The sequence below is a fragment of the Ostrinia furnacalis genome, unplaced genomic scaffold, assembly GCF_004193835.3.
Source record: "Ostrinia furnacalis isolate ACB-3 unplaced genomic scaffold, ASM419383v2 OfSCF0375, whole genome shotgun sequence".
Taxonomy (NCBI): domain Eukaryota; kingdom Metazoa; phylum Arthropoda; class Insecta; order Lepidoptera; family Crambidae; genus Ostrinia; species Ostrinia furnacalis.
Window position 1 is genome coordinate 400,791 of NW_021130614.1, and position 10,859 is coordinate 411,649.

A 10,859-nucleotide genomic window follows, 5' to 3' on the forward strand; every position below is an offset into this window, starting at 1 on the left:
CATTCTAAATTACCTACTCCCAGGACGTGGTGGAAGGAAGGAACTGGAAGGAGAAAAGGAAAAGAGTAAAATAATTTTATAGACCCCTTTTTTCAAAAAAACAAGGCTGACTAAAATTACTAATTACTAAAATTATGAAATGACTTCATACAGCCTCCTGTGGCTGTATGAAGTCATTTCATAATTTTAACTTGCAAAAATAGAAACGTTTAAAAATAAAAATGTCAACTGTCACTTTGACCAGTGTTGCCAGAAGGTTACTTTTGTAACCTTTTTGGTTACTTTTGAACTGCTGTGGTTACTTTTAGGTTACACTAATGAAAAGGTTACTTTTAGGTGATTTTTCAGAAATTGTAGAATTAACTTTGCAGGTTATTCAGTAAAAAATATTAATAGTGACAATTTAAAAATTATGTCATAAAGTGCATTTAAACTTGAATTTTATTTATTATTTGTTAAGAAAAATTAGTTTTAGCGAATGTTTTTCGATAATAAAACGCAAATCCATGAAACGTTTTTATACGACTGGTCACTTTTCGTATTTAGATGATCAATTGTATTCATTTTCCATCCATGAACAACCTTTTACACAATTATCACCCCCCCGTATAAAGGTTACTTTTTGTTCAAAAAGGTTACTTTTTTTTATATTTCTGGTAATTTCTGACTAGACCCGACTGGCAACACTGACTTTGACAGTTTGTTAATGCACCAAAGTTTTATGTTTGTTTCTCTGAAATTTCATTTTTAATTTAAATTAAATAGTTGTATTTTATTAAGGTAATTTAAAACTTTGCACCTATAGACTTACTTTAAATTAAATAAATTTGCGTGTCATGTGCAAGTACAGTCTGTGAAAGCCTTGTGATGTGATAACAAGTGTTAATTTTTTTATTAAATTCTTTTTCAGTATTTATCTTTACTTTTACTTCTTTAAATATAATATGAACAATTTTATCATTTATCTAATGTCTTTTTAAATTATGAACATATTGCGTGTTTATCTTGTTTTGATAAAAACACAATTTTAATTGAATACTAACATTTCTTCCCAAGGTATTTATTAAATTAAGAATTCATTTTTACTCTTATTATTTCAGAATCCTTGCATGCAGATAAAAGCCAAATAATTATGACAACTATGCGTGATCAGCTAATATGAATTTTAAAACCAAAAATGTGTTGTCATGTCTTTTTCTTCGACCCTGGCTAGGGGTTCCGCTGGGGATTTGGGTGGCCATCTCAGTGGTGTACTACTGGTGGCTGATATCCAGGATCAGCGTCTTGGAGACACAGAACAGGGTGTTCAAGACGCAACTCCAGCTGTCACAGTCTGTCATGAGGCAAATGTCCGTTGATTCTGTAACTACTTACAAAGTTCCTGTTGTGAGTATATTTTTCAATAGTGAAATGTGTTATTAAATATAATCAGGAAGGAAAAAACAGTTACTGCTTGTATTCCTGTTGTATTTAAAAAAGAAATATTCACTTCTAGAAATATTGTGGCACAAACTCAGTTCTAGCATTTTTATTTCTGAGAGTTCTAGCTTTTCACTGCAGAAATAAAGTAGTTTAATTAAAGCTTGTTTTGTAGTAATTTATTAAATGTAACAATATTCTATATACAACAACTAAATATTAACAAATAACTACTCAACTAAACTATAACTAAATAAAAAAGGGTAAAAATTAAAATATGTACAAGCTTTACAAATAAAAAAATTCTTTGTAATTTATTAATCGTATAGTTGTAATCTAGATCCTTTGTATTTTAGATTCCTGATGCATATGGCACAATTTGTGAAACAGTGCACATTGCATTAGTGTGCATGGGGAAGTGTATGAGACTCATCACACCAATGCTCAAGTCTCTACTTCACCACCGTCAGAATCCCATACATTTCCACTTCATTGTGGACGGAACTTCACAGCAAATAACAAATGTTCTCTTTGACACATGGGACTTGCCTGATGGTAAGTAAATATTGATTTAATGAAATTATTATAACATACCTACCATATTAATGAAAAACATGAAAGCTTTTAATTTTGTCTACTAACATCTAGTCTAGGTGTTTGTCCATTTTGTTTTCTGAATTTAATTATGAAATTCTTCTTTCTAGTAAAATACACTTGTTACAATGCTCAAAACCGTCTGATGCAAGTGAGATGGATACCAAACAGTCATTACTCAGGCATCTACGCTCTGGTCAAGCTGCTATTCCCTGACATACTGCCCGATACGTTGAAACAAGTCATCGTACTGGACTCAGATTTAACGTTCCTGTGTGATGTTGCTGAACTGTGGACGATGTTTAGAAATATGACTGATGAACAGGTAAAATAAATTATTTTTTAACAGAGTAAGAGGCATATTGTGTGCTTCTCTCAAGATGCATCTCAAAATTATCTTTCAATAGACTTGCGACTTAATACATGACAGACAGTTAAAGCATTATCTGTGATACTCCTTTCAGATCATAGGCCTAGTCGAAAACGAAAGCGACTGGTACTATGCGACCTCAAAACGATGGCCGGCTTTAGGCCGCGGCTACAACACCGGAGTGATGTTACTAGACCTTGAAAAGATCCGAAGAAACACTGACTGGACCACCCTATGGCATGATGCGGTGAACGAAAACCTGGACACCCTGAGACAAACCACCCTAGCTGATCAGGACGTTATTAACGCGATACTGAAGAAATATCCGAGATATGTGTACAATATTAGCTGTCAGTATAATGTCCAAATGTCTACGAAGACTTTAGCGAAGAATTGTTACGGAGAAGACACTAATAATGTCAAGGTAAATTACTATAATTTTCTGTTATGTACAGTCGACAGCACATCAAGTTGTACATTTTCGATGCAAAGTAGCCTGTATTACGACGAGATAAGACGCCACTGTGTTTTGCTTGATGTGCTGTTGTCTGTACCATAAGATACATCAAAGATGTGCTAATTTATCAGTGATTTGTGAATATTTTTCAGGTGATACATTGGAATTCGCCTGGCAAATACAATATTAGGATTAGAGATGCAGATTATTTTAGAAATATACACCAGTCGTATGTGAATTTTGATGGAAACCTATTGAGGGAGAAGCTACATAAATGTGGGCAGACAGAAGTAGTTACTTATAAGGTAAGTTATAAAATATTAATAACTTTCAAAATTGAAATTATTGAAGCATTTGTTTTTAAAATGTGTAAATCTCTGAAAAATGATCCTAGATACTACTAATAGCGGCCGCCCGCGACTTCGTACGCTTCTTCTTCTTGTTTTCGTGTCGACAACAAACCTACACAGTGTCAGCCCAAAACTCCGCCACAAGAGTGGCGTTGTCAGTAGCACTCATCAAATCCTCCTGAGTGCAGTTGCTTGGGCACTCAGGGCATGACATCAGGTGCTTCATCAACTGAGGAACAAAACCACACCTGCACTCCATGTTTAAGCCATCCAAGAATCCCCACTTGACCAGATTGTCCTTACTACGGCCAACCTGCGTCCGAAGTCTATTTAAAGACTTCCACGTAAGCCAGGGGAGCTCATGTCCAGGTGGAGGACTCTCAGACATAGGGACAAAAGGGCAGGGGAGATCAGCTCTCTTGCGCCATAGCCTGCATCTCTCTTTTGACCGACCGATTTGATTTTCGTACGCTTGAACCCCGTTTACTCTCTTTTAGGGGATGAGTTTCGTAAAACCCGTTCTTAGCGCATGTCTAAAACCTATAATGAACCTACCTGCCAAATTTCAAGTTTGTAGGTGTTATAGTTTCTGAGATAAGACGACATAGTTATAATATACTTAATTGCTTATATTACAGATGAATCATTCCGACCTATGCATAAGTTTCCGCGCCGCACAGAGGGTTAAACTGCGCACCCATTTGTACTACATGGACTACAGCTACACAGACATAGACAATTTTGACGTCACCCTCGTTCTACAGTTGTCCATGGATCGATTGCAGTTCCTCGAAAGGCTAGTCAAGCATTGGGAAGGTAATAATTAAATTATGGTGTTACCAAGCTCTGTATAAAAATTGTGCATGAATTGATTATTATTTTCACTTTCCTAACTAGGCAAAAAAGAACTAGTATTAAAGATTAAGAATCCTGAGAAAAGGATCATGGATCAACCAGGAAAAACCAATAGGCAGTAAAAATCCAGTAATATATTTTTAAATTAGCTAGCTACTAATTACCTATTTATTAATTAAAATAATGGTATGTAGCATATTGGTAGCACTAACTCTTACTTAATAACCTCCTTGTTTCATTTTATTAGCTTACATACTAATAAATTAACCAGAAGACGGTTTTGAAGAATGAAATTCTAATTAGTGTACACTAATAACTGACGTTAAAATAAAGTATGTAATTTTGAGTTCTAGTGCCTTACAAATACGCCTCCTAGTCCCTTAATGTATTTTCAGGCCCATTGAGTGCTGCCATCTATCTGTCAGACTGCGAGGTGGCGAAACTGGAAAGTTTCATACGCGACTGGTCTGACACGCTTAGTGCGAGGCGCAATATCGGGTACCATCTCGTTTTTAAACACGACTCGGTAAGTCAAAAACTAGTTAAAATTAACTCCTTAAGTTGAATAATAATAATAAATACCGAATAAATGAAATAAATGCAAGTGTGTGTATTTTATCTTTAAAATCTTTATTTAAGTTTTTATGTAAGTTTTCACAACATTAATGGTACATACATACGACAGCTCATGGAGGTAAGCAATGCAGCATCTTATGTAGTTTGTAATAGGTGCTAGATTGCAACAAAAATGTATAGTCTGAATCAGAATCAATCACTTCAGACTGTCTGATTTGCTATCGACTGTATACATCAGGGGTGGCCAACTTGATTAGACATAAGATCTACTGTTTACTAACGAAACCCTGGGCGATCTATCACCTACATACTTCTTGAAATCTTAAATGAAACAGCATAGTTTAGTACACAATCATGTAGTATTTTTTGCCTTGCCACGATCGACTGGACTACTAATCGCGAACGCGATCGACCGGTTGGCCACCCCTGGATACATAAAGCTAATTTATTATCTTTGGCATTCTCGTCTAGTTAACCTTTGGGTTGAACAAAAGTTACAGAGCATTTTGAGAAACTATTGACTGCAGTCTACATACAAAGATGTGCTTTTCTTTTTTCTTACGTTTAAAATTTTGATACATAGAATTTATTTATTATTATTTGAAAAAATGGAGCTTACCTATTTTTCAAAATGTACATTAAGCCTAGGCGCAGACCACCAACTTTAGTGGGCCGATAATTGAGTCGGGCTTTTAATCAGTATGGAGATGTATGAACGTGCACACATTACACCGATTTGGTATCGGACGATTCTTCATACAAATTAGAATCGGGGCCAACTATCGGCCAACTGAAAGTCGGTGGTCTGCGACTAAAAATAAGAGCCAGTTATAGCTTATTAAGAACTTATCTGTTAATAATGTTTGTTGTGTTGTATCTGAAGACTTTCAACTATTATTACAGGTGCACTACCCAGTGAACTACCTACGTAACGTAGCTTTGGAGAACGTGAACACGCCATACGTTTTCCTAATGGATGTCGATTTCGTGCCAATGGCGGGGCTGTATGAACACCTGCGCTCCGCGACCAAACTTATCAACCCCTACCCGCAGAAGAAGGTAAGCCTTAAAACGATAGAAGTTTAGTTTTTTCATAAACCTCTTAGGTACAGGCTCTTGATTATAACGTGTGAAATGTTCAAAGGATTCTTACCACCGTGAATGTAGACAAGTTTTATTTCAATGCTTATCAATGTTATATTTTTGTGATAAATAAATAATATCATCATAAAAATGTATTAGCCTAGAACATTTTAGACTTACGATAATAAAACCTAAAAAAGTTCTGTCACGATTTTTAGCGTTTTTTACCTTCATGCACGTGCACCTCAGCTACACTATACGTTCTTGAATATTTTATCTGATCTCAATTAACAGACATTTTGATATTGGCCAATTTTTAATCATAGTTCAACCGACAGAATTTTAACTGAATATAAATCACCCAATTTTTATCGAGTTATTTATTGATCTTTAATTATTTTTATAGTGCTTAGTAGTCCCCGCGTTCGAAACGCAGCGTTACCGCGCGTCGCCGCCACGCAACAAGCCTGCCTTGCTCGCGCGGATCGGGACCCATGGGACCGGAGACGTGGCCCCATTCAGGGCCCGCGAGTGGCCCAGGGGCCATCGGGCCACTAACTACTCGAGGTGGTCCATAGCCACTGCTCCTTACGAGGTGAGTTATTCTAAATGCAGTATTTACAGGCATTAGGCAGCGGGGACGTGGCCCCCTTCAGGGCCCGCGAGTGGCCCAGGGGCCATCGGGCCACTAACTACTCGAGGTGGTCCGTAGCCACTGCTCCTTACGAGGTGAGTTAATCTAAATGCAGTATTTATAGGCATTAGGCAGCGGGGACGTGGCCCCCTTCAGGGCCCGCGAGTGGCCCAGGGGCCATCGGGCCACTAACTACTCGAGGTGGTCCATAGCCACTGCACCATATGAGGTGAGTGTGATACATCCGTGTAACAAGCCAGCCTTGCTCGCGCGGATTGGGACCCACGGGACCGGAGACGTGGCCCCATTCAGGGCCCGCGAGTGGCCCAGGGGCCATCGGGCCACTAACTACTCGAGGTGGTCCATAGCCACTGCTCCTTACGAGGTGAGTTAATCTAAATGCAGTATTTACAGGCATTAGGCAGCGGGGACGTGGCCCCCTTCAGGGGCCGCTAGTGGCCCAGGGGCCATCGGGCCACTAACTACTCGAGGTGGTCCGTAGCCACTGCTCCTTACGAGGTGAGTTAATCTAAATGCAGTATTTATAGGCATTAGGCAGCGGGGACGTGGTCCCTTTCAGGGTCCGCGAGTGGCCCAGGGGCCATCGGGCCACTAACTACTCGAGGTGGTCTATAGCCACTGCTCCATATGAGGTGAGTTTTTGCCGCACGTCCGAGCAACAAGCCTGCTGCGTTACTTGTATGAATCGTCATACACGGCACCGGAGACGTGGCCCCCTTCAGGGCCCGCGAGTGGCCCAGGGGCCATCGGGCCACTAACTACTCGAGGTGGTCCATAGCCACTGCACCATATTCAGTGTTTTTGCGCGTTCGTTACTCATGGTATTGAAGTGGCTCCGTTCAGGGGCTGAGAGTGGCCCAGGGGCCATTTAGCCATTAACTACTCGAGGTGGTTCGTAGCTACTGCTTTATGATGTTAGTATGTCTGCAAGCAGTATTATCGCTCCTCGGTGTCTAAACTATAAGGCCTCGCCTTTCTATTAAAGTTGATCATTGAAGTCTTAATTACAGGTGGAGTGGCAGTCAGATTACGAGCCGTATCTAGTGGTCCACCGTTCAGTTCCCAAGTACGACACCCGCTTCTCCGGCTTCGGATGGAATAAGGTAATGTTCATAGCAATGTATACTGAATTAGCTCACGGTATTCAGACTTTCGTTCGTATTCACAAACGATGCTTGCTTAAGTGAAGCAGCAAAACAAACTCACAGCGTTGAATAGAGCTCGTCGTGTGTCACCCTGTGCGTCCACGCGCACTGTGAGACCTCGTAGTAATGCTTGTGAATACGGACGTTAATCTGCTTGAGTACTTCATTTCTATCTATATCACAGATGTCACCCACTTCACGATTAGCGTCTTTACACAGTTATATTTTTGTCTTAGGGGCCGTTCAAGTATTACGTAAGCACCAAGGGGGGGTGGGGGGGTCTCTGTTTTGCTTATTTTGATGACTTGGGGGGGTAGGGGGGTCTAGATGATGATTACGTCATCGTTAGTTATTTACGTTTTTTCGGGGATTCCCGCAAATAATACATATGCGTAGGCACTCGCTTTGAGAACTGATTAGGGGAATTACCGCACATTAGGGAAATTACCGTGCGCTATTCACTTGTCTAATAATTAACTCTCGTGCCGACATTGCCCATTGAAATTTGAGAGTCGTAGTCTGCATAAAATATTATTATACGCGAGGCCGGCCTCCCGCGCGCGTGTTTTGTTTGGATACTAAAGTATTGTGAGCATTGAAAGTTATCATTTGTGTTTATGTTGATGCATAATTGATGCAATTATGTTTAACAAACATAATTGCATAATAGTTCTTGTTTCTGATTATATTTTTTTGTTCCTACTCTATGTGTATCAGTTAAACCTAATATTTTCATGAATTTTCCTGTTTTAAAAATGACAATACATATAAAAAACATTTATAACAAAATGTTTACGTAAGCATAGGGGGAGGGGGTAAGTGCTTTGCTTACTTTTGATGACAAGGGGGGCGGGGGGGTAAAAAATGGTAAGAAATCTGCTTACGTAATACTTGAACGGCCCCTTATTTCATTAACTCATCATTTTTAGGTCTTCAGCCACCCCCAGGTCAAAGGTTGAAGCAGTTTTACTTACAGTTAACTGCATTATCCCACAGGTATCCCACAGCGTGGAGTTGCGCGCTCAAGGCTACCGGCCTGTGGTTCTCCCGGGGGCATTTGTAGTCCACACGCCGCACGCGCCGTCGCCCGACATCACTGCTTTCAGAGCTAATCCACACTATCGGATGTAAGTACATGACAAAAAATAATCAAAAGAAAGAACGCATAGTCATTTCAGCCACAGGACATCCATTACTGAACATAGGCCTCCAATGATTACCACATCGCCCGGTTGATAGCGGCCTGCATCCAGCGCCTTCCTGCTATCTTTATCAGGTCGTCGGTCCACCTCGTGAGTGGACGTCCCACGCTGCGTTTTCCGGTACATGGCTTCCACTCCAGAAATGCTGATAACGCAACTCGTTCAAAGATGAAATTGGTGACTTAATTGCTAGGATCCCGATTGGGGGATGCAACTACACCCCTTTGTCCTCCCAGTGTCTGTAGTAAAAATTTTCTAGAGAAGCACCGCACCTACTATATCTGAAATAATCGTGCTTAGTTGAGCTTGTGATCAAAATAGGAAATGCTACATATTTGTATACGTTACGGCTATGTTCGCATTTCGAAAGTATGAGATAGCGATAGGCCCAGGCAAACGTTGGCATTCAAATGTCGTACAACCCTCACACAAAACGTATGGGAACATTCTTGAGTATGTGAACATCTTCTTACCTTCTCTAGAAATCGTCTCATCACTCCAATCATAAATCAAATAACATTGAACCAATGTTTCAATTTCCAGATGCCTCGCGCTTCTAAAACAAGAATTCATGGACGACCTCAAGAGAAAATACAACGTGACATTTGAGGAGCCATCGAAACAGGACTCTCTATATTTAGGACAAGCCAAAAGCCTACTTCTGAACCAAGTAAGGGATCTAGATTAGCTATAAAGAAGTCTAATAAAAAATGTGATGTTGCCAATTTATAACCACCAATGAGTGTTTGGGTACTTGTTTATGGAAAGACTAGTTTTCGAAAGATTTTTATCTACCTTAGTTAGCGTTGATTCATGTATAGATCGTTTTATCCACGAAGACGCGCTCTATCAATTTTTGGTCGAGGTAAGCGCGGGGTGCGGGTAGTTTGATCCGAGCAATCCGAGCGTCATTATTGTAGTGCACTCATTGATAATTTAGTGTGTACCGATAACACTCAAACATTAGCGGAAGAATGGTGGGGCGCGTCTTCGTGGATGAAACGATCTATAATTAATTATAAAGCCTGGTCTGTGAGCACGTAGAATTTTGTCCAATGACCCCAAGCTACCCATCCTTATCGCACGCGCGTAATTATGTTGCTGTCGCGCTTGCACACTCACTGCGGGCGCCCGTCGCACAGTCGCGACAGCAATATAATTACGCGCGAGCGATAAGGATGGGTAGCTTGGGGTCATTGGACAAAATTCTACGTGCTCACAGACCAAACTATAGTTACATGAAATGCGTCGACGTACTTCATATAAAAATAGTTACAAAGTGCAAGTGAATTTGAAATCTTATTGCTTTTTCTCTTTTAATTATTTTTTTAGTCGCTTGTCTCTTATTAAATTAAAAAAAAATATCAAAGACCTTTTTTATGTTATTTAAAAGAGGATAGGCTAAGAAGGTATATAATTTTGTACTCGCATTAACTAGAAAGATGCAAAGTTAGGATAAAGTAAGTATACTCAATAACTCAATGATGGTTGTAACTGATTTATATCAATAAATTGTTATATCAATTATTATGTTTGTACGCTTTGGAGCTCACGGGTCAAAAGTGGCCCGGTCCTTTATAAGGCTTGCGTGGGGATACAGATCCAACACGTAGAGGCCGTTTTAAGCGCAAAATAATCGACAAAAGTGAAAGTGGTGCACATGCTGGATCTAGTCTCTGACTATATCATGGGATGTAGCCAGAGACCATCTCCAGCCTGTGCACAGGAGCTATTGCAGTTATTGGAGAATGGACTAGGGTTATGGATGAAGGATGGATGGACTGGTTACTGGGCTATGGATGGAGACTACGGGACACCTGCCTGGTTCATAGTCTCGGACTGAAAAAATGGCAGGCGGTGACTAGCCAGCGACTAAATGGGCCCCCCCTGGCGTCATGGGTCGTATAGACCGGACTGAGGGGCAACATTGGCGTCTGCCAGCTCAGGGGTGTAGAGAGGTGTGCTGCGCTTTCTCCGAAGTTACTCGCGGCGTTATGCCCTTTAACACTTCCACCCCTGGAGCATATAGCTCTAGCGACTCCACTCTGGCCGGCCGGTTAAGGCAAGCCAGAGGTGAAAGTCCTGCAGACCCTCTCGGATTCCACTTCGGCAAGCCGAAGACGAGGGTCTTGACCGACTCTCGGGAGCACTCG

The 10,859-nt window shown here is 40.5% G+C and overlaps 1 protein-coding gene across 1 annotated transcript; it reads left to right on the top strand.

Moving 5' to 3' along the window:
- Window positions 1–691: 691 nt before the first annotated feature.
- Window positions 692–9,597, top strand: LOC114361844 (LARGE xylosyl- and glucuronyltransferase 2). Its single transcript, XM_028317053.1, has 13 exons — window positions 692–780; window positions 1,101–1,386; window positions 1,776–1,974; window positions 2,124–2,338; window positions 2,478–2,807; window positions 2,993–3,145; window positions 3,829–4,006; window positions 4,441–4,571; window positions 5,525–5,680; window positions 6,111–6,299; window positions 7,370–7,462; window positions 8,501–8,631; window positions 9,250–9,597. Exons 2-13 carry the CDS (start codon window positions 1,159–1,161, stop codon window positions 9,392–9,394), a joined length of 2,148 nt encoding a protein of 715 aa, XP_028172854.1. The 5' UTR covers window positions 692–780; window positions 1,101–1,158; the 3' UTR covers window positions 9,395–9,597.
- Window positions 9,598–10,859: the final 1,262 nt, after the last annotated feature.

Excerpts from the sequence above, each read along its gene's own strand:
- LOC114361844 (XM_028317053.1), top strand. The coding sequence starts at position 1,159 with ATGAATTTTAAAACCAAAAATGTGTTGTCATGTCTTTTTCTTCGACCC. Across the intron at positions 5,681-6,110 it reads ACCCCTACCCGCAGAAGAAG|TGCTTAGTAGTCCCCGCGTT; the intron begins GTAAGCCTTAAA and ends TTATTTTTATAG. Across the intron at positions 8,632-9,249 it reads GCTAATCCACACTATCGGAT|ATGCCTCGCGCTTCTAAAAC; the intron begins GTAAGTACATGA and ends TTCAATTTCCAG.